This window comes from Triturus cristatus, chromosome 3_1 (genome assembly GCF_964204655.1).
Source record: "Triturus cristatus chromosome 3_1, aTriCri1.1, whole genome shotgun sequence".
In the NCBI taxonomy this organism is placed as follows: domain Eukaryota; kingdom Metazoa; phylum Chordata; class Amphibia; order Caudata; family Salamandridae; genus Triturus; species Triturus cristatus.
The window spans coordinates 655277782-655301361 of record NC_140583.1 but is presented as its reverse complement, the minus strand read 5'-3'; the positions used below and the strand labels follow the sequence as shown (position 1 = coordinate 655301361).

Genomic DNA, 23580 nt, shown 5'->3' with positions numbered 1-23580 from the left:
TGATCTGCACTGGCTAGTCGTGGAGCCTAGGATAAAATTTAAAACTGCATGCCTAAGCTTTAAATCCTTTAAAGTTAGGGCAGTCATCATACTTGCCCTCCCTACTACATATATCTGGAGACTAAAAAAAAAAATGAAAAAGAGAACTATGAGTTTCAGCAAGAAATTTAAATACCACCCAAAACTCTTTTGTGGGTGCCGCTTAACCTCTATGAAATTCTTTCCCTGAAGACACCAGACGTGAGAAAGCTGGACAAATAACTGAAAAAATTTCTTTTTAAGTGACACCGAAGTCCATAAATGTTACTATTAGTCCCCTTTTTTTCAGACTCATCAGTTCTTCAGCTCACTTGAACTGTCCAGACCCATTCCATGACACATATTGCACTAGTATTATCGAATTCATTCTAAAGATTGATCTTTGCTTTAATCTTTTAATTACACTAATACTTCTTGTGCAGTTGTTTATCTGTAAAGTGCTCTAATACCCATTAGGGACAGAGTAGCATAATAAAATAACCTAGAATAAATGAATAAAAATGGGTGCTGGCAGTGGTTTGGGCAGATGTTGGGTTCTTTTTATGTTGTCTTTGCAATGAGAGAAGAAAGAACAGAGAGAGACTGGATATTATGCTAATGGCCAGATGTACTCACATGGATGACTGCCTACACTTAAAAGAAACCTAAAAGAAAATTTACACTTATCCAAAAAAAAAAAAAAATACGTTTTTAAACGTATCCCCTTTTCCTTTAAGGAAAACGGGTTGCATTAAAGAAGAGAAAAAAAAGATTGCTTTATTTAAAAGCAGTCACAGTCATGGTGGTATCTGTACTCAGTAGGCTACTATCCCTGTGGTGGCTGTCATTCCTAAAGGCAAAAACAACAGTTGATGGACAGAATGCAGAACAATGTCATACATTCACCCCAGTACAGAGACCTGGGCCTAAATCCATCGTTTTTTTGCTCACTATGCCATTCCAGTTTGAACCCAGCCATATGCAAATCAGTCTTGACCCTCTGCCTCATGGGAACAGTCCAGCCCGAACTGCCAAGCCAGGTCCTCCCTGGACTGGAAACAAGCATCCTAGGACCGGTTTCGGGGTTTCACCCCTCTTCAGCCAGGATAGCTTTATTACAGTGGCATGGAGAGCACGGGACCCACGTCTAGGCATACCCGTCCCACTCAGGGTGACAAATGCAAAAACAACAGTTGATGGACAGAATGCAGAACAATGTCATACATTCACCCCAGTACAGAGATCTGGGCATAAATCCATCGTTTTTTTGGGGTGGCATGGTGAGCAAAAGAATGATGGATTTAACCCAGATCTCTTGACTGGGGGTGGATGTTTTAATTTGTTCTGCATTCCGTCCATCAATTGTGTGTCTTTTGTCATTCCTAAAGGGTCGCAAATTGCAACTTACTTCATTATTAATCTTGAGAATTTGTGACCCACTAGGAATTGCTAGTTAAAAAATAAAAGTTTCATATATTAAGAAAAAGCTATTTGAGAATCGATATTCTTAATATTCGCACATCAGGCCTTTAGTCTGCTACAGGGCGCAATTGGAGACATGATATCCTTGCTGTAGTGTGCTGCATTGATGGTCAGATCGAGAGTCAGATTGTGCGTTCACGTAATGGGGAAGAAGGGACTGGGTGCTGGCTGTTGTGTAGAGCAACAGTGGGCATTGGGGCTGTTGCAGAGAGGGCCATACATTACGTGCTGCACCATGCTGTTTTGATTGACCAAGTTCGTGGGTACCGTTTGTGCTGTGTTGCATTGATTTGCAAACGTTAATTACGGACTCTGAGATGGGGAATTGCCGTTGAAGAGACGTTTTCTTCCAGTTTGTGTATTAGCGTTGGGAACATGAGTGGTCATTAAATGTGTGTTGTTCATTGTGTTTTATTTCAGTCTGCAATGTGGGGAGCAAATCAAAGAACTCAAAGCACATTATGAAGCAAGTGTCGGGAAATTACTGGAAGCGGCTGACCAAGGGCTCCCTGAAAAGGTATACTTTTTAACTCCATGACCAGGTGCCTATAGAACCTTCGGCAAAGCAAAAGGCTAGCTCTTGCAAGTTAATTAACCGAGATGGTTAGACTGTCTGCATTTTCCAAGCAGTTGTTTAAATGAGTTGCATGCTGACCAGCAAGGCAGAGTGCCATTGTTCCTTTGATTGCTGCTCTCCTAAATCCAGTTGTTTCAAATTTTGATTTGTTTACAAGGGGAAATAGGATTCTGTCTTGCCATGAATTTACACCCAGTCACTTTTGAAATTGAGTTGCAAGTCTTTTTTGGATTCCTCCTCCTCATTGCCTCAGCGCAGCTGATCTTGTAGTGCTGGTTGTTGTTTTGCATAGATGCAGATGATGGCATTATGCAGCAGCCTTGTGGACAGCTATGGAATAATCTAGGGAAAATAGCCTGTACATGTCGTCAGCAGGAATAACTAATACGTTTGTGATTAAATGGATAGGATTCATCAGTGTTTTCGTGAATACCAGTGTAAGATTTCTTTATCATCCACTGCAATCGTGTGAAACCAACTACCCTGTTTTTCTAATAATTTGCTTGAAAGTGTTGTTATATGCCATTTTAACTGTAATCTGCCTCGCTGTGCACGACAGTTTTAGTCATTGATAAGAGAGAAGGAGAGACCTATATTTTCTTTTGAATGTACTTAAGTTTGCTTTGACTGCCACAAATTGACCTTGTACATGCTTTGTAACTTCTGTTTGAGGAATATTTCTGCACAACATGCATGGCTTCTATTTGACTGCATATCATAAATGTTTCCCTTTGTGATTTGCACCAGGCAATATCATAAATATTTCCTCCTCTTTCACCCACCTTCCCTCTACTCGACTAGACAAAGTTTCTGTTCTCTTCTTCATTCTCCATCTTGAACTCCAAGATTGATTATGGTTCACTCAATCCGAGCTACTTGAGCTCTTTTTAAAGAACAAGGTCCATAATTTTGTTTTATAGATTTTTGGTAGTGTAAAAGAAGCAGAGCATGTGATGCTCAGAACTACTTTGAACCTGTTTGACCTCAGCAAGTTCCTTATGTGGGCACATTGAAAAATTCTGACACTGTAGCATACTCTACTAAAAATGTTGTTGTTTGTGATGTATCTTTAGGACACTTGCTTGGGTTAAGCCCATTACTAGAGCTAGCTTTTGGCCACTGGTTAGCTTTAAAAGTATTGGATGATAGCTTTAGGAAGTAGTCCTCACCAGGCTGAAGGAATCCACATCTGTACCATGCCTTCACAATTGGCTTTTTCAGGCTTCATCTTTCAAAACATGCATAGCATAGACCATCTCAACAGTTTCCTTGAAACTGTGTCGCTGTCTGTCTGTAAATCAATTTAAACTTCCCTATAATCATGTTTTAGGAGCTGTTCTGTTCTGAGACTAGTAAGATTTTCCCTCATCTTGAGAAAGCTGCTGACCTTAAGCAGAGTGATGCCTGTTTTCTTAAAATAGACTGTAGTTTCAGAGCATTCTGGTTCCAATTGCCTGCTGCACCTTGATTATTCCCATTGCCAGACTTGACTTGATGTCCTTTCAACCTCTTAAAAGGAGTCTTATTCTGCTTCCAAGGCCAAAGCACCCATATCTTCTGAGAGCAGAGGGCGTGCTACCCTGAATGAGCTGGAGGTTCACAACTTGTGCTTTTTCGTGGGTGGCACTCGCTATGTAAACTTGGCTGGAGTAAAAAGCATTTTTCTCTAGCCTTATAAGCCTTTTGGAAAGTTGTTAAGAATGTGTATAGTTTCCTCAATTTGTAAGTTTGCCATGTTCACTGCAAACAACCAATATTTAGATTATATGTGCTGAGCTGGCTGGTGGTAGACCTAAGTTTATCACAGATCCAAAAGTATATATCCTTCTATTCGGCCCATCCACAGGATTCTGTGATTTCCATTGATTAATTGTTTATGGCTGTTTATGGTTGTATGTGGCTGTGTTTGGATAGTAGAGCTGTTTGTTAAATACCTAGTTTATTAATGGTTTGAATTGGTTAATTAACTCGGCCCAGATAGAGATCTTTGCATTATGTTTGGCAATAGATGGCTTTGCTGTTTTTTCTTTGCACTGGATATATTTTTTTCAGGCAGGCATCATTTATCTACTAAGTAGCTGTGGTGTGGTATGTTTGAGCTCTTTTTATATGAATGATTCCAAGACATGTGCTGGAGTGATGCAGGGGAAGTCTGGTTGGGTTGGCAATGGTTTGTCAACTGTACAGCTTTGGGGATACATTGTGCGAATATAGTTGTCAGGTTGTCTGTTCAGTATGATATATTGGACTATGAACAATTCTAATTCTGATTAGAAAGTGGTTGATCTGATAGAGACTTCTAGCTGCAGATTCCTTATCTTTGAATTTCCCAGGTGTCAGACTGGATCCAGAAACTTTTGTGTGAGCAGTATCCCTGCGCGCCGTCGTTTGGCTCCATTCGTTTCCGCTTAGTGTCATTGCCCTGCCCGTTAGAGCTGATCCAGAGAAGAACTACCACTCTGTCTCTCTTTGACAGAAAGTTTACAATGTTTTGTGGAAGATTTATTTCCTTCTGTGTCGAGGATGACCTATAGAAAGGTAGGGTTTAAACTGTATGGTGCTTGTGACTGCACCATGTTGGTTACTGACCCCGCACCTTGTGTGCTTATGGTGTCGCGAGTGAGACCATGACTCAAAATCATGCTCAGACGTCCAGGCCATGGCCCGAAGACTTTGAGGGAGCGGTTCTTAAAGCTGCTTGCAGTCCAGCAGTCTACGCCATCTGGCGCGAATCCTAGGAGCTCTCGGTCCCAATTGAGGAAGAGAAGGTCGAGGGACTGCTTGTGGAGCCCCAAGTCGTCTTCATCGCACTCGAGGTCCTTGGGACACTCTAGAAAGAAGCTCAGAAAGAAGTCTAGACAGCATTTGACTTCACCTCGTCTCTTGAAGATTGATGAGATGAGTGAGGAACATTGATGTTCCAGGCACGGTTCTGTGGAGCCTTTGCCAGATCCAACTCTGCGCCTCCCCCTGTTTTTGGGAGCTGAAGTGACCCCCGCTCAAATAATAGTTTTATGAGGCCATGGGCCGAGTATTTGAGTGGGCTAACCCTTCAGGGGCTCCTCCGAACCCTGCGGGATCGGAAGAGGCCCCATCAGATTCCGCTCCAACAGCTCCAGTCTCGGCTGCGGTGGGGTATCTTGGATCCAGATCAGCACAGGCTGTGCTGACGCGACCTTCTCTGGCGCCGGTCCAGAAGTCGATGCTCCCGGTGCCCATCAACGGCACCAGCCCCATTCTCATTGCCGATGACTCATAGTCGGAACGGCGCCAATCTACACCGATTCCAGGGTCGACTGCACCCAGAGGCTCTAGGTTCTTGCCTGCAAGTTTTGAGGAGGTTACAGGCGTGTCAGAAGAGGGGGAGGCGTGACTGGACCCTATAGAACACCAGTTAGACACTCCTGGTGAGGAATTGGACTGGTATGAGGAGCTTGCGGAAGCCAGTGAGCTGGACACCTCCAGATGCTGGTATGCTCTCTCCACCAACAGTGACTACAGAGGAGGGAGTGTCTTATTCTATGGTAGTGAAAAGGGCAGTGGAGGTCCTTGACCTGGAGCTGCCCTTAGTGCAGGTCAAGACTATCGTCTTGACAGAAGTGCTTCAGCCTGGTGCTTCCACATCTGACCCCTTTTTGCCCTTCAACGAAGCACTGACAGATGTCCTTCTAGACACTTTGTCGAAGCCTAGCACATGGGCTCCTGTGAGCAGGACAATAGCACGCCACCATTGCCCTGCCCCGGGTGATCCAAGTTTCCTTCGCCAACATCCTACCCCTGAGAGCTTGGTAGTTCAATCCTTAACATCTCATGGGGCGTTCCTTTCCGCTTCCCCACACAGGGAATCCAAGAGGCTGGACGCACTTGTCAAAAAGATGTTTTCTTCTGCCAGCCTAGCATTGTAGTCGGTGAACCCCGCATGCCTCTTGGGTCATTTCTCACATTCCTTATGGGAAACGGTTGTGCATGTGTTCCCACAGTTCCCAGAGGAGGCCCAGGCTGTGCTCAAACAAGTAGTGAGAGATGGGAGGGATGCAGCAAAGTTCACCTTTAGGTGTGGTCTAGATAACACTGACTCGCTGGGCAGAGCTGTTTCGTTGACAGTGGCCTTGCGGCACCATGCCTGGCTGAGGACATCTGGCTTTTGGGGGGATGTTCAGGCCAACCTCATTTTCATGCCCTTCGATGGTATTAGTCTCTTCGGACAGAAGGCGGACTCAGCGCTGGAGCGCTTCAAGGACACGCAGGCTTCGGCCAGATCCTTGGGCCTCTCAGTGGCACCTCATCCCCTTTCGTGGCAATGGAAGAGGCTTTCAACCGCACCAGCCATACCCCAGCCACCGTCCTACACGGGTTTCCCAAGTTGTGCAAGGATGTTGACGCGGAGCATTCCGACCTCGTGGGAATGGTAGCCAGAAGTCACCCACCACCAACCTCCTGTCAGCTGCAGGCTCTAAATCCTCCTAGTTTGTTTCTGCAAGACCATGGGTGTGTAGTTGGAGGTAGGATCCAACATTATCTCCTCCACTGGCAGTCCATAACATGAGACAAATGGGTCTTGCAGATTATTCGGAGGTGTTACCACCATCTCAAGAACAGCTGGCGGAGGATCATCTTATGTTGCTGTGAGAGGAAGTTACAGCTCTCTTGGTGAAAGGGCCAAATAGAAGGGTTCCGATGTCAGAAGTAGGCGATGGTTGTTATTCCAACTACTTTCTGATACCCAAAAAGAACAAAGATCTTTGTCTTAATCTAGACGTCCGAACCATCGACCTCTTCCTCAAAAAGTAGAAATTCAAGATGCTCGTGTTGGCTCTGGTCTTGTCTGCCCTAAATCAAGAAGACTGGCTGGTAGCTTTGGACTTGCAGGATACATATTTTCACATCCTCCTCCTGCCGGACCACAGGCGTTACCTGTGGTTCAAGGTAGGCCACAAGCAGTTTCAGTTCATTGTTTTACCATTTGGCCTTACTAGCGCCCCTTGGGCGTTCACCAAGGTGATGGTGGTGGTTGCAGCTCATCTGAACATGTTAGGGGTTTCAGTCTTTTCCTACCTCGGCTACTGGCTGTTAAAGGCGTCCTCGCCCCATACTATAGATTCCCACCTCCAGACTATGGATACCCGCCTGCATTTGCTGGGGTTCACTAAAAATGTGCCTAAGTCACACCTGACTCCTTCTCAGACACTCCCTTTCATAATAGCTGTTCTGGACATAGGTCAGTATCGGGCTTATTCTCCCGAGCATCGAGTCCAGAATATTCAGGTTATAATACTGATGTTTTAGCCTTTATCCTTGATTTCGGTGAGAATGACTAAGGCTGCTGGGCCTCATGGCCTCCTTAATCCTGTTGATAAATCATCCCAGATGTCGGATGCGGGCTCTGCAGTGAGACCTGAAGTTCTAGTGGGTGCAGCATCAGGGAAATATCTCTGATGTGGTCCAGATCTCAGAAGGAACTGCAAAGGGCCTGCAGTGGTGGTTTATGAACTGTGATTGGGTCAGAGGCAGACCCCTCTCCCTTCCTAACCAAATCTCACAGTAGTGACAGGTGTGTTACTCGTTGGATGGGGCGGCCATTTGGGAGAGGTGGAGATTAGAGGACTCTGGTATCCGGTGGAATCGGGGCTCCACATCAACTTGTTGGAGCTCCCGGTGATCTGACTAGAATTGAAAGCATTTCTTCCCTCTGTCAAGGGGAAGTCAATGCAGGTGTTCACAGACAACACCTCCACCATGTGGTACTGCAACAAGCAGGGCGGGTGGAGTCTTGGACTCTGTCAAAAGGCCTTGTGTCTCTGGACAAGGCTGGAACAGCGGGGCATAACCCTGGTGGTTCAACACCTGGCAGGTTCCCCTAATGCCAGGGCAGACTAACTCAGCCGTCGATGCCTAGCGCATCACAAATGCAAAAGGAACAGATGATAGATGGAATGCTGAGTCAATGAAACATTCAGCCTCAGTTTTGGGTTAAATCTATAGTTTTTTTGCACGGAGCACCATTCGAGTTTAGACCCAGCCATATGCAAATCAGTCTTGACCCTGTTCCCCATGGGAATAGTCCAGCTCGATCTGCCAGGCCAGGTCCTCCCTGGACCAGAAACAAGCATCATGGGACTGGTTTCGGGGTTTCACCCCTCATCAGCCAGGCTAACTTGACTCCAGTGGCAAGAGTTGGCACACGACCCATGTCTGAGCATACCCTTCCCTGCTTTATGATTACTTCCCTCACCCCGGCGAGTAAAGATGTGGCTAGTTGGTGCAATCTCATGGACTAACAGGGGTACACATAGTGGGATACAGCGAGTAATGGAGCAGACCATCGTTGAATTTGCTTTAGAGATTTCTGTTTCATGAAGAGAGAAGCCAGTGGGCCATCCACTGTAACTGGGATGATGGGGAGTAACGTTCAGAATATGAGAGAGACAACCTTTGTTTCCACTGGCAGCTTCAATGTCGCAAGGGCCACCTCCCCAATCACCAAAAGCATCAAGGACACCCAAAAGGTCATCTGAGAGTGAAGAGCTCGTACAGCTTTGCCTGCATTACCATCGAGAAGGTGCGTGGGAGAATGATATATATTGATCCCTAAGTATCGAAATGTGGTAGCCTCTGTGGGCAACCGGGGTTTGAGCCATGCTTGACAGAGTAGGAGGTAAGTCCGCTGCAAGGGGAAAATGAATGATTTGGCCCAATTTATGTGTAGACCCTATTGAGATGCAAAATCTGATAAGATCTGGGTTAACAAAGATAGGTCCATTGATACATTTCGGACATAAAGCAAAATATCATGCGCATACAACCAGATTACATGTTTTTTTTTTTTTTTATCTGCATCCCCCAGGCAGCAGCCAACAATTCCTTTGCCATGGTAAACAAAACAGGGAGTATGGAGGCAACCCTGACTGGGGCCTCTGTGTACCTGCAAGGTAGCTGAGATGTACTTCCTTATCCTCACACGGGCGGATGGAGCCGTGTATAGTATTTGTATCCATCTCCGCCATATCGGGCCTATTCCAAACTATCATAGCACCACATGCATGTAGTCCCAATGGAAAGAGTTAAAGGCCTCCTCCAGTACAAGAGCAATTCACACTGCACTGGGGTATTGGGTAGCAGTTTTGTTCATGACATGCCGTAGTTGGCGGAGATTATGAGATGTGCTGCAACCAGGAATGAAATCTGCTTGATCATCCTGTATTATGTTATGCAGGATCAGGAGTATCTGATTGACTAGGATCCTGGCCAGAATATAAAAAGTGCTTTATAATTTGCCACTATGAGATACTTTGACAGCAACGTCCAGGACAAACTTTAACCACATTAGGTGGCATTAGATCTACTAACTCAAGCATGGCCTTTCCTAAAGCAACCTTCTGATGCCAACCCCTGTTTGGAGAAACAAATCAAAATATCTCTGCCTGTTGCTTGCTATTAATCTGTGCACTGTTGCCTGGAAATAGATTCCAATCATGCTGCTGAGTTATAACATTTTGGGGTGCAGTCGATCAGGGGTGAAGTTCCTTTTGTGTCCCTCTGTGCACTACAAATGTGTCTGGGCCATTGCATAATTTCTTTAATCCTCCAATGGTCCGTTGTGGGAACAAATTATTGTACTTTGCAAATCTCTACCCTATTAAACTGAAGCATAATTGTCTTGGAAATATGGTCTACGAACACCAAGTTTTCTAAAGAGACAAGAGGTTTACTGGGTTTCACTGCCACTGGGGCCTTTATTACAACATAACTTAACTGAAAAGATGCAAAAAATATTCTATCTGAAAAATGCGCTACATAAGATACAATGAATATAAAGAAATTATGTAGTTTAACTTGAACTCAACAATTTAAAAAATGTTGGTATCCTTCGCTCATATTTTTGTCAGACAAAATAACACACAGCAAAGCACAAAAACAGTTTCAATACTCTGTATTACTGAATAGTCATGAACTCTGCCCACTCCCCAGTTCAACCTATATTTTAGGAAATGTTCTCTTTAATTTTAATATGATGGATTCTCCTTGTGATTCCCCTGCCCTTTGTCCTCTTGTACTGTCTCTGTAGTGTTCCTAATGAATTTTCGGGTTTCATAATATTACCCAAACATAAGTGTTTTCAATGTCAAGTTATTTAATAATAATTATAGGGTCGATTTATTGCCTGTATTTGGTCAAATTTGTTTTCATACTTGGAATTCTGATTGGAATTGGCGGAAACATGTTGACACAAGCAGACAGGTTAAAAGAGACATAGCCGCTCTAATATACCCAATCATTTTTAATCCTCCCAAGGGGGATCCATAATAAAAATGGGGGGTTACCCACTTGGACTGTTTTAATCATTTTACTTTCTATAACAAGGGATCCCTCATGAAACAAATCTTTTCTGAAAACATGCGCTCTACCCTGAGCGTTGGTCGGCGCCAGGGTGTGTTAGCAGCCCTATGATGAAGCATGAATCTATTAATGGGTGAAGGCAATTTCAACAACCCTAAGGGTTGTCCTTTATTCTCCCCCTTTTCTTGCTGGGCTGCCCCTTCGCTGGGGGCTGCAATAATCCTTCCTCTTTTTTTGTGAGGTTCAGTGTCTATTTGGGAGAGTGAGGGAATGCTCAATCTCTAGTCCCTTCCTATTGTGCGTTTTTATGTAATAATATAGTTTTCTCAAAGATCAACTGTGTTGGGGAAGCGTTATGTGCCTTGGCATAATTCGCTCATAATGCAGTCCCCTGTTATGTCAATGTGAATTCCATGTACACAATAAAAACGTTGTTTAAAAAAAAATATTTAGTCCTGGACGTGAACAATGAGTGGGGGATACATCCAATAATGAGAGTGGTACCTAGCCTAGTAGTGCTTGTAGTTTTTTGTTTTTTTTAGTTTAAGTTGAGGATTAGTGCAGAATTTAGTTTTTTTTCTTTCCAACTGTGTTGAAAATGATGGTTGTAAAATAATCCTAAATGTATGTCAAGAGAGGTTGGAAGGTAAGTGATATACTTGTGAGGCACATTCTACCTAATGATAGGTTACCTGCCTATTATCCCCTGGTTTATACGTTTTTCTTCCCTATCTCAATAGTGCCCGTCCCCCTCCAAAGTGGCGGGCCGGGCGGGAGGAGGAAGGGGGGAGGGTTCGGGTACAAAACAAAAAAAACATATCTTCTCGCCGCTGCCGTCTCCCGACTCATAGCGTTCTTCCTTCTTCTGGGCACAGGCTCCCAGAACGACTACTGGCAATCCTGACGCTGCATGAAAGCAGCGCCTGGATTGGCCTGAGCGCCTGCAACCTGTGCCCCCAGGCAGACTGGGAGCCTGTGCCTGCTCTCTCCAGCCCCAGCAATGCCTCTGGGGATGGAGAGAGCTTCACTGTGCATGTGGGTTTGGCTGCCCTAAGAGGGCCGGCCAATTCCTCATGCGCAGTGAAGGAAGTGCCCACCACTTCCCCACCAGCAGTGTCATCCCCTGGACCCGCCCCTAAGACTCATCAGATTCCTGGGGGCGGGTCCAAAGGATTAAAATAAAACATTAATTAAAATGGGTTTAAAATCTGTTTTATTATCGTTTTATTTGCTCGAGGCGGTGCTCCTCCACTCTAATGGAGCGGCTGCCACTGCCCTATCTTAAGCCATAGGTCTTCAATCTGTGGGGCGCGACCCCCAGGGGGGCAGTGGTGTCCTGGGAAGAGGGTCCCGCATTCCCCAGCTTCACTTGTGCCTGTAATTCAAAATGTTTCCTTTCCATTTGGAAAATGGCAGTGTGAGAAGTTGGCCTGGTATATGATGTTCACTAGTTAAAGTGACCACCTTGTACCATGCCAAGCAACCCTTATGTGGTTGTAAGTCAACCTTTTCGGACTAGCTGCCCTAGTGGTAGCGTAGGCTAAGCAGTCTTTGAGGCTAAACTCGTTAAAGCGTGTTAAGCAGGCTGTTTTACCATATGTAACCCCCTTTTATACCAATGAAAGGACACCACACAGATATATATTCAAAATATATATGTATTTATTACTCAAAGTATCCCCTAGACTCTTTATGAGCACAGGAGCACAAATCGTTAAACAAGAAAGTATTACAATATACAGAAGTTGCACTTTATATGGATGGGCCCTGGTGGCCACTCAAACCATATACTAAAATAGTGGTATAAGTACCACGAACAGGAAAGGGAAAAGGCCTAGGGCCTCTAGAATCGCTGGGCCTACAAGGAGCTAACTTCAGTTAGTGACCAGGAGGTCCACGGGTCGCGTGTGCAGTGAGGAAAGTTACACGCGGGCTCCCATAGGTTTTCAATGGGTGCGTAAAAGTTCAAAAGTTACTGCTAGAAGGGTCTTCTGGATGGACTACGAACTTAAGACTTAAAACACAGACACTAGAGATGTTTCTCTACACTTGGGCACCGGAGTGCCAGCTTTACCTCACCCACAGGAAGCGGGTGCATAGGTCTCGAAGTACGTCGGGTTTCGTCTATCTGTTCAATGGAGCCTGATGACAAAGATGCTGCAGGCGGTCGGTCCAGAAGAGATGCGGTGGATCCAAGAGTGGATCGGAGTTGTAGAAGACCTGAAAGCAGAGGGGACAGTGTTCACAGTCACTAGCCAGTGACCGGCGTGGCACCAGGTAGGTACCAGGCGATGTCGGGTGCAAACAGGTGATGAGGTGTAGCTTGTCTCCGCAGCCACGTGGTCCCTGAAGGTCGACGACGTCCAGGAGTCGGTTCACGAGCTGTCCCACGCAGGCTCTCGCTGTCGGCGGTGTCGGCGACTCGAAAGAAGCAAACAAGCCTTGGCAAAGGCAGGAGTCGTGGAAAGTGAAGAAAGCTGATTGTTCTGACCAGCAAGGTCAGAGGGGCTGCTCCTTTGGAGAGCAGCTGGGGCCAGTCTGGAGCAACCAGACCAGCGTCGTAGATTTCAAGGTTCGTCGCCAAAATGGCCACTAGCCAACGGGCCAGGGACCGGGCAGGCGCGTCGAGATGCAAAGTGCAGAGGGGCCCCACGCAGATTGTGGAGATGCTGGAGGGCTCACCTTTGGTGCAGATGCTGCTCGGATGTTGGGCTTCTCAGGACCCAAAGCACAACTTGGAGGGAGCCTCTGTTGTCGCGCTTGCAGCTTGTCGTGGGTCTTTCAAGATGGCTGGCTCCACGTGTCTCGGTGCCTCCACGGGTTCCTTCTTTGCAGGGACTGTGGATCGGGCGGTGAGAGGTCTGGAGGTCCAGGTCTTGTCGGGCTCTGGGCTCGGGCTCCGGCGGGAGGCGGCGGCAAAGCAGACGTCGAGTAGCTGGTTGGTGCTTGCGTTAGCAAGATGGTCACTCCCTGACCATAGGGGAGATTTCCTTCTGTCCTCTGTGCAGCAGAGCGTCGAAGTTCCCGTCTTCTTCTTGTAGTTAAGTTGATTCCAGGATGTCTGAAGTCTTAGGACACAGCTCCTACCTTTAAGCGGATTCTAGGGGCCGGACTACCTGCTAGGTCCCTCCCTAAGGGTGGGACCAGGAAGGGGGGGTGGTTACACCCCCAACCCTTTGTCCAGCTCGCCCCAGGTCCGGGGCTGGTGTGCCCCAGGACCGGTTTGAACTGGCATATGCACCGAGGCTTCTTGTGAGCCTCAGGCATGTCTGATTCTATTCAAGCCCTACCTGACCAATACACAAAATCCTGTCTGGGGTGGTGCACGCACCTCCCCTGGCAGGAAACCCTTTGTCCACGTCTCCCAAGCTGGAAGGACTCCCAGCAGCAGGAGGGCAGACTTGTGTCTGTGGTGGCAGCATCCATTTTGTGGAGCTGAGGCTATGTCTGATTTTACCCGGGTTTCAGGTACTGTACATGTCGTGTCCCTCTAGAAGGGTGGAATGCTAACCCCGTCGCCAGAATTGGCGAGGGGTTAGTATTCCAATTCGTATGACACCTTACTCGACATGTTTTGATAAAGCCAAACCAAAGATAGCATTTAACCGCGAGGTTCATAATGCACCTAAGAGTATATGGTATGACGATATCTGGAAACGGTAGAAGGAAGTTGTTCCGATCACTGCAGACAGGCTCAGCTCATGCCAGAGCACCATCTCACATGGAACCAAGCACTCTGCCTTCAGGATTGTCAAGGCCTGCCATAGGAGTGACTTATAGGTGACCAGGTGTCCCATTTAAGGTTAGGTATAGGTATACTACACCTAAGTAAGAGGTGGTTACACCAACTTACCCCAGCAGAGTGATCAGCCAGTTGTGTCAAATTGCTAGGCCAGGCCAGGGGTGGCATAGTACATGCTTCAGCCCCTGGTAGGCCTTAGATACACCAATGCCCTGGGTACCTAGTGTACACTGGTACAGGGGCTCACAGGGTGATCCAATTCCAATTGGTTATGCACCTAGGGTGCATAGTGTTAATTTAGTTAGAGAGAACAGCAGGCTGGGGGTCTGATTAGCAGGCCCACAGCCTCAATATGTCAAAAACCAGTGAAGCAAAAAGCAAAAATTTGGGGTGACCATAGGATAGCAGACCCTACTCTCCTACACAACCCCCCCCCCCCCCCAAACGCAGGGACATTAAACTAGCCTTGACCAGTCTCGTCTTCATGTCCTAAGTGGAAGTACCTGGAGAGACCATCTGCATTCCCATAGTCTGTACCTGGCCGGTGCTCCACTGTAAAGTCCTGGCCGGTGCTCCACTGTAAAGTCCATCCCCTGTAGGGAAATGGACCACCTAAGCAGTTTGGGGTTTTCACCCTTCATCCGATTTAGCCACAAGAGGGGCTTATGGTCGGTCTGAATCTTGAAGTGAGTGCCAAACAAGTATGGCCTCAGCTTCTTCAGGGCCCACACCACAGCAAAGGCCTCCCTCTCAATAGCTGACCAATTCTTCTCTTTGGGGGTCAACCTTCTGCTAATAAAAGCAATGGGTTGGTCTTGACCATCTACATTAAGTTGTGACAGCACAGCTCCCACACCCAACTCAGAAGCATCTGTTTGGACAATAAACTCTTTGGAGTAGTCAAGACTTTTCAGGATAGGTGCAGAGCACATGGCCTTCTTCAGGTCATCAAATGCCTTTTGACAGCTTACTGTCCACTGAACCTTTTTGGGCATCTTCTTGGATGTCAGATCATTAAGAGGAGTCACAATGGACCCATAGTTCTTAACAAACTTCCTGTAGTACCCAGTCAAGCCCAAGAAAGCTCGAACTTGAGTCTGGGTGGTTGGAGGAGACCAGTCCTTGATGGATTGTATCTTGCTCTCCAGTGGTTGAACTTGGCCTCCACCTACAAGGTGGCCGAAATACACAACCTTACTCTGCCTTATCTGGCACTTAGTAGCCTTGATAGTGAGGCCTGCCTTTTGCAGAGCCTCATGTACCTTCTTCAGGTGGATCAGGTGATCCTCCCAGGTGGAGCTAAAGACAGCAATGTCATCAAGATATGCTGCACAAAAGTCATCCAACCCAGTAAGGACTTGATTCACCAACCTTTGGAAGGTGGCAGGTGCATTCTTCAGACCAAAGGGCATCACCAAAAATTGATAATGCCCACCTGGGGTTGAAAATGCTGTTTTGGCCTTAGACTCCTCAGCTAATCTGATTTGCCAATAGCCAGCTGTCAAATCAAGTCAAGTCAAGTCAAGAAAAACTTTATTTCGGAGAATCTCCATAAAAGTGCATAAAATGAATAAAAAACATTTAAGAACAGTAAAATAAGAATGGGTACAAGTTATTAATACAGCCGCAAGGCTAGATTCTCAGCAAATACATACAAACATGTACTTAAATAACAGAGAACAAGACAAATCATGTTTCCATATTTAGGTACCACTTCCGTTTGTGCCATAAAGCCCCCAGAAATTTTGCCACAGAAAACACAATGTGTGGAGTCATTTCACATTTAAGAACTCTAAAGGCTTCGTGGCATCTGGTAAAACCCAGATTTCTGCAAATGGGAATGATCCATTTTCTGCGCGCCTCAGTATAGCCCGGACAGAAGAATATTAAATGCAGCTCTGTTTCATCGTTTGCACTGCATGCCGGGCAAATACTGGATGTCAGCGCAGACCAGCGGCTAGTAAAAGCACGAATTGGTAAGGATCCATGCCTCCATTGCAAAAAGAGCTTCCTTATTATTGCAGGGTAAACATTATCAAGGACTAGTTCAAAACTATATGTGGTCTTCATGTCAAGGAATTGATATGTTAACGACCCAAGCAATTTTGAGGGTCGAAGTAAGGGAGCCTTGGAATCATAATACAATTTGATAAGAGCTTTTTTAGGAAGCTCGGAACAGGCATTCCCAGGGTCATTCCAATGTGCGTCAAGACCCAGGCTCACCAAACTATTCCTTACAAATTTAAGCCAAGGAATGTTTCCCGCATTTGGGAGGCTAAGAACTTCCTGGAGACCCTGTCTATAGTGAAGCAATTCAGGCACCGTCCATAATCTACGCCAATAGATCACGGGACGGAGCGCCAACTCTTCCTCCAGGGGTCTAATGCCCAAGTCAAGTCTTAAAGGCACTAGGGGTGTACTCGGAGGGAGAGCTGTTAAACGCCTAAGAAATCTGTTCTCCTCCCTACCCATACTAACCAAGACTTTATGACCCCATAGTTCGCTGCCATATGTGACTGCTCCTCTGGCTTGTACTCTATAAATATGAAGGGGTGGGCCTATAGGTTTGAGGGTCGACCTGTTCCTCCCTATCATCCTTAATATTCCACTGGTATGTTGCACTAGTTTCATCCTGGCTTTCTCCTGGTGTGGACCCCACCCCAGTTCCTCGTTAAGGGTAACACCAAGATATTCAAAGGTGTTTACTCGTTCAAGTATGTTATTCCCTATACGTGGGATGCGGCAAAGCCTGGGTGGCGGATTAAAGGCCATAAATTTAGTCTTTAACGTATTGATCTCGAGTCCATGCTCCCTACAAAAGTCCCCAAATCCATCCAACACACGCTGGATTCCCATCGGTGACTTGGAGAGAAGGAGGGTATCATCCGCAAACATAATTGCCGGAACCCTCCTTCCCGCCAGCTTCGGGACATCCGAATTGGGGACCCCGTTGAGGTGATCAATGACACCGTTGACAAAGAGGCAGAACAGGGTTGGTGCAAGTACGCACCCCTGTCTTACCCCTCTGTCAACGGGAAACTTATTTGACAATACTCCATGTCTGCCACACCTCACACGAGCATAGGTATTTGTATGGAGGCGGATGATCATGGTTAGGAGATCATCTGGCACCCCAACATTCGCCAACACTTCCCAGAGCTTACCGCGTGGGACCAGGTCGAAGGCTGCCCTTAGGTCTACAAATACAGTATAGAGACTGCCACCCTCCAGCTGTATTGTTTTCCAATGTATAAGGGACAGCCTAAAGACCTGATCTATGGTGGAGGTCTTCTGGCGAAAGCCAGCCTGAAGGGGGCTTAAAATGTCCCTTTCTTCGATCCAGTCTAATAGTCGGTCCAACAGAAGCCTCGCAAAAAGCTTCTGTGGGACGTCAATCAGACTGATCGGTCTATAATTGGCGGGGAGCAGAGGTGAACCCCTTTTAAAAATGGGCACAATCTCCGCCCCGAGCCAAGTTGGAGGGACCGCCAAATCAAATGTGCTCAAAAACTTAGCAGAAGCCAGTTTATCTATGAGCTCATCTGCCCTTGGAATGGGATGTGCATCTGTCCTAGTGACAGCATTGAGTCCTCTGTAATCCACACAGAACCTCATCTCTCTCTTGCCATCTTTGGTGTGAGGTTTGGGGACCAGAACCACTGGGCTAGCCCAGGGGCTCTCTGAGGGCTCAATGACACCCAGTTCCAGCATTTTGTGTACCTCAGCCTTTATACAGTCCCTGACGTGGTCAGGTTGTCTGTAAAGTTTGTTCTTCACAGGCAGACTGTCACCAGTGTCCACCACATGGGTACACCAGTCAGTTTGACTAGGTATCAGTGAGAACATATGTTGAAATGATTGTAGAACCTGTCTACATTCAATCTGCTGATGATCAGTGAGGTTGCCTCCAAGGGTCACTCCTTCAACTGAACCATCTTCAGGGTTCTGAGACAACAGGTCTGGGAGAGGGTCACTCTCTTCCTCCTGTCCCTCATCTGTAGCCATGAGCAAGCCCATGTCTGCCCTGTCAATATATGCTTTTAACCTGTTAACATGGAGTACCCTATGGGGACTCCTGGGAGTTCCTAGGTCCACCAAGTAGGTAACCTCTCCCTTCTTCTCCAGGATTGTATGGGGTCCAGACCATTTGTCTTGGAGTGCTGCTGGGGCTACTGGCTCCAACACCCATACCTTCTGTCCTGGCTGATACTCAATAAAGACAGCCTTTTGGTCATGCCAAGCTTTCTGTAAGGCCTGGCTTGCCTCAAGGTTTTTGGATGCCTTCTCCATATACTCAGCCATCCTGGAGCGGAGACCAAGTACATAGTCCACTATGTCTTGTTTAGGCTTTTTGAGAGGTAACTCCCATCCTTCCTTCACTAAACACAGTGGGCCTCTTACAGGGTGCCCAAACAACAATTCAAAGGGGCTGTAGCCAACTCCTTTTTGTGGGACCTCTCTGTAAGCAAACAGAAGGCAGGGTAGAAGGATGTCCCATCTTCGCCTGAGCTTTTCAGGTAATCCTTTGATCATACCCTTTAGGGTCTTGTTGAATCTCTCAACAAGCCCATTGCATTGTGGGTGATAAGGAGTGGTGAACTTGTAGTTGACACCACATTCCTTCCACATAGCTGTCAAGTATCCTGACATGAAGTTGGTACCTCTGTCAGAAACCACCTCCTTAGGAAACCCCACTCTGGAGAATACTCCCAGCAGGGCCCTGGCCACAACAGGAGCTGTAGTGGTCCTAAGGGGAATTGCCTCTGGATACCTGGTGGCGTGATCCACTACCACCAGTATAAATCTGTGCCCAGATGCAGTGGGAGGATCCATGGGACCCACTATATCTATTCCCACTCTTTCAAAGGGGACCCCCACCACAGGTAGTGGTATTAGGGGGGCCTTTGTTGTGCCACCTGATTTGCCACTGGCTTGGCAGGTTACACAGGAGCGACAAAACACCTTGGTATCTTCATTCATGTGAGGCCAGTGAAAGTGAGGGACAAGCCTGTCCCAAGTCTTGTTCTGGCCTAAGTGTCCTGCTAGAGGAATATCATGGGCCAAGGTAAGAAGAAAGCCCCTAAATTGCAGAGGTATAACCAACCTCCTGGTTGCACCAGGTTTTGGGTCTCTAGCCTCTGAATAAAGGAGCCCATCATCCCAATACACTTTATGGGTACCTTGAGCATTCCCAGCAGCCTCAGCAGCAGCCAGCTGTCTGAGGGGTTCAAGAGATGGACAGGTTAACTGAGCCTGCCCCAAGTCAGCCCTGGAAGGTCCCCCTGTCCCCAGAAACTCAACCTGATCAGGTTCAAGCTCTTCAGGGACAGTTCCTTCAGGGTTCTCTAGATCATCTTCCTGGGAAGGCTGATCATCACTTGGAGGCAGGGGGGAAGGCACAGCCTTAACCCTCCTGTTCTTCTTCTTGGTAGGTGCTTGGTCCATTGTTCCAGGATCCAAGACCTGTGGTTCAGTAAGGCACTTTTTGGCCTGTGACCTGGTCACAGCAAGGACATGTGGTGATATACCTAACATCTCTGCATGTGTCCTGTACTCCACTTCTGACCATAGAGAACTCTCTAGGTCATTGCCCAACAAACATTCTACTGGGAGGTCTGCACTAACCATAACCCTTTTGAGGCCAGTTACCCCTCCCCATGAGAAGTTAACAACTGCCACACTATGTGAAGTAGTGGCATTGCTGGCATTGGTCACCAGGTAATTCTCACCTGGTATGTACTGTCCAGGATCCACAAAGCCTGGTGTCACCATAGTGACACTGGCACATGTGTCCCTGTAGGCTTGAGCCACTTTTTCATTTTTTAAAGGAGTCTGTCTGTACTTGCCCAGGTTACTGGGGCTCACAGTCAGGGACAAATCCATGTCCCCATCACAGATCAAGACTGCCTGTGTCAGGGTTCTGTCTAAGTCAGAATCTCCTTCAGTTCCCATAGTGATTCCCACTACACCCTTTGTCTGGGGACCAACACTGCTAACAGTAGTACTGGGAGCAGGTGCCTTAGGGGCAACAGTGTTGGGGGCTCCACCCTTCTTACAATCACTAGTCCAGTGAGTTGTATTCTTGCAAGATTTGCACCAGGGTTTCTTTGGACCTTCTTTCTTCTTCCCTTTAGGTTGGGACCCACCCTCGTTAGTACTAGTTTGGGGCCCTGTTGAAGACTTCTGGTCTTTGGATTTCTGATCTCCACCCTTTTGGTCTGTTTTCTTCTGATCACCCCCTTGGCCCTGGTTCTGGTTCTTTTGCTTAACCCTGGTTCTGACCCATTTGTCTGCCTTCTTTCCCAATTCTTGGGGAGAGGTCAGATCTGAGTCAACCAAGTGTTGATGCAGTTGCTGGTTCTGACAGTTATTTAAAATCTGTTCTCTCATCATCAAATTGTACAATCCTGTATAATCAGATACCTTACTTCCCAGCAACCAACCCTCCAAAGCCTTAGTGGCACATTCAATGTATTCAGACCAGTCCTGAGTCTGTGTCTTCTGGGTGTCTCTGAACATTAACCTGTACTGTTCAGTGGTTAAGCCTAACCCATCAACTAGGACACTCTTCAGGACTCTGTAGTTTCTGACATCCTCTTCTCTAACAGTGAGGAGTCTGTCTCTGCCTCTTCCTTCAAATGAGAGCCATAAGATTGCTGCCCACTGGTCTTCAGGAACCTGCTGCACTTTGCAGGCTCTCTCAAGAGCAGTCATCCACTTGTGGATATCATCCCCACTTTTGTAGGGGGGCACAACCTTGGACAGGTTCCTATTGTCAAAGACCCTATCTTTGTCCTTATGGACAATGCTGCCACCAGTGGGTATAGACCCACTCTCTCTAGGTTGCCTAGCCTTACTCAGTTTCTCTTCCATCAGAGCTACTTCTAGCTCCTGTCTCCTGATTCTGAGCTGAGCTTCCTTCATTCTGGCCTCATGCTCCCTCCTCTGAGGGCTGGTCATCCCCCTTCTGGAGCGACCTTGAGAGCCTCTAGAGGCATGAGAAGCATTAGAGTCACCTGAGTGATTCCTCTGCCTCCCAAACCCCTGGTTAAGTCCACTAGGGAGATCCAATGGGGTGATCCCATTGTCAGTCCCCAGTAGCCTTAAGTTAGCTGGGTCACGTATAACACTTGGCACTGGGCTAGTTCTCCCTTCATCCCCACTACCATCTGTATCAGTACCCTTATCACTTTCATCCTCTGTAGTATGATTCTCATCTAAGGGGTGACTATTGGAAAGGGGTACCTCAGTAGCATCTTCAGAAGGGAGGCCTCCTGTTCCAGTCCCTAAGGGGCCTAACTGGGAGGCTTTCTTGAGAGCTCTCTGATCTTCATCAGCCTGTAAGAGTTCTCTGAGTTCAGCAGAGGTAGGGTTCCTGGGTTGTTTAAGGCCCCTGATATTTGCCAACTGCCTGAGCTCATTTTGATTTAGGGTAGCAAAGATGGTTGGTGCCCTCTGGGGGTCACTGTCGACAGAGATGGGTACATTGGACCCCTCTGCCCCAGCCATTGCTCTTAAGTGTGGGTGGATGTGTTGCAACTACCTACACTTGGGTTTTCCTACTAAACCTATCTAGTAGTTGTAGTCAGGGTGTGCTACTCCCTTTGCTCTACAACAACTAAGTTCAGTAGAACTTAAGTATATCTAATCTTGTTTTATATGTACCTAAAGGTACCTGTATGATCTTTCAATTGGTAACAAAGAGATTACAGAGGTAAAACACAGCAAGCTCAAATCCAACCGCTGCTCACCAATGTGAGAAGTTGGCCTGGTATATGATGTTCACTAGTTGTACCATGCCAAGCAACCCTTATGGTGTGGTTGTAAGTCAACCTTTTCGGACTAGCTGCCCTAGTGGTAGCGTAGGCTAAGCAGTCTTTGAGGCTAAACTCGTTAAAGCGTGTTAAGCAGGCTGTTTTACCATATGTAACCCCCTTTTATACCAATGAAAGGACACCACACAGATATATATTCAAAATGTATATGTATTTATTACTCAAAGTATCCCCTAGACTCTTTATGAGCACAGGAGCACAAATCGTTAAACAAGAGAGTATTACAATATACAGAAGTTGCACTTTATATGGATGGGCCCTGGTGGCCACTCAAACCATATACTAAAATAGTGGTATAAGTACCACGAACAGGAAAGGGAAAAGGCCTAGGGCCTCTAGAATCGCTGGGCCTACAAGGAGCTAACTTCAGTTAGTGACCAGGAGGTCCACGGGTCGCGTGTGCAGTGAGGAAAGTTACACGCGGGCTCCCATAGGTTTTCAATGGGTGCGTAAAAGTTCAAAAGTTACTGCTAGAAGGGTCTTCTGGATGGACTACGAACTTAAGACTTTGACTTAGCTTTACCTCACCCACAGGAAGCGGGTGCATAGGTCTCGAAGTGCGTCGGGTTTCGTCTATCTGTTCAATGGAGCCTGATGACAAAGATGCTGCAGGCGGTCGTTCCAGAAGAGATGCGGTGGATCCAAGAGTGGATCGGAGTTGTAGAAGACCTGAAAGCAGAGGGGACAGTGTTCACAGTCACTAGCCAGTGACCGGCGTGGCACCAGGTAGGTACCAGGCGATGTTGGGTGCAAACAGGTGATGAGGTGTAGCTTGTCTCCGCAGCCACGTGGTCCCTGAAGGTCGACGGCGTCCAGGAGTCGGTTCACGAGCTGTCCCACGCAGGCTCTCGCTGTCGGCGGTGTCGGCGACTCGAAAGAAGCAAACAAGCCTTGGCAAAGGCAGGAGTCGTGGAAAGTAAAGAAAGCTGATTGTTCTGACCAGCAAGGTCAGAGGGGCTGCTCCTTTGGAGAGCAGCTGGGGCCAGTCTGGAGCAACCAGACCAGCGTCGTAGATTTCAAGGTTCGTCGCCAAAATGGCCACTAGCCAACGGGCCAGGGACCGGGCAAGCGCGTCGAGATGCAAAGTGCAGAGGGGCCCCACGCAGATCGTGGAGATGCTGGAGGGCTCACCTTTGGTGCAGATGCTGCTCGGATGTTGGGCTTCTCAGGACCCAAAGCACAACTTGGAGGGAGCCTCTGTTGTCGCGCTTGCAGCTTGTCGTGGGTCTTTCAAGATGGCTGGCTCCACGTGTCTTGGTGCCTCCACTGGTTCCTTCTTTGCAGGGACTGTGGATCGGGCGGTGAGAGGTCTGGAGGTCCAGGTCTTGTCGGGCTCTGGGTTCGGGCTCCGGCGGGAGGCGGCGGCAAAGCAGACGTCGAGTAGCTGGTTGGTGCTTGCGTTAGCAAGATGGTCACTCCCTGACCATAGGGGAGATTTCCTTCTGTCCTCTGTGCAGCAGAGCGTCGAACTTCCCGTCTTCTTCTTGTAGTTAAGTTGATTCCAGGATGTCTGAAGTCTTAGGACACAGCTCCTACCTTTAAGCGGATTCTAGGGGCCGGACTACCTGCTAGGTCCCTCCCTAAGGGTG

The 23580-nt window shown here is 47.3% G+C and overlaps 1 protein-coding gene across 4 annotated transcripts in view; it reads left to right on the top strand.

The window, feature by feature from the left end:
* Positions 1–23580, top strand: part of GOLM2 (golgi membrane protein 2) — a 523755-nt gene that overhangs the window by 215574 nt on the left and 284601 nt on the right. For all 4 annotated transcript variants that reach the window (XM_085644687.1, XM_085644686.1, XM_085644685.1 and 1 more), the window contains exon 4: positions 1921–2017. In XM_085644687.1, coding sequence (XP_085500813.1) covers positions 1921–2017 — 97 coding nt within the window. The remainder of the gene's footprint in view (positions 1–1920; positions 2018–23580) is intronic.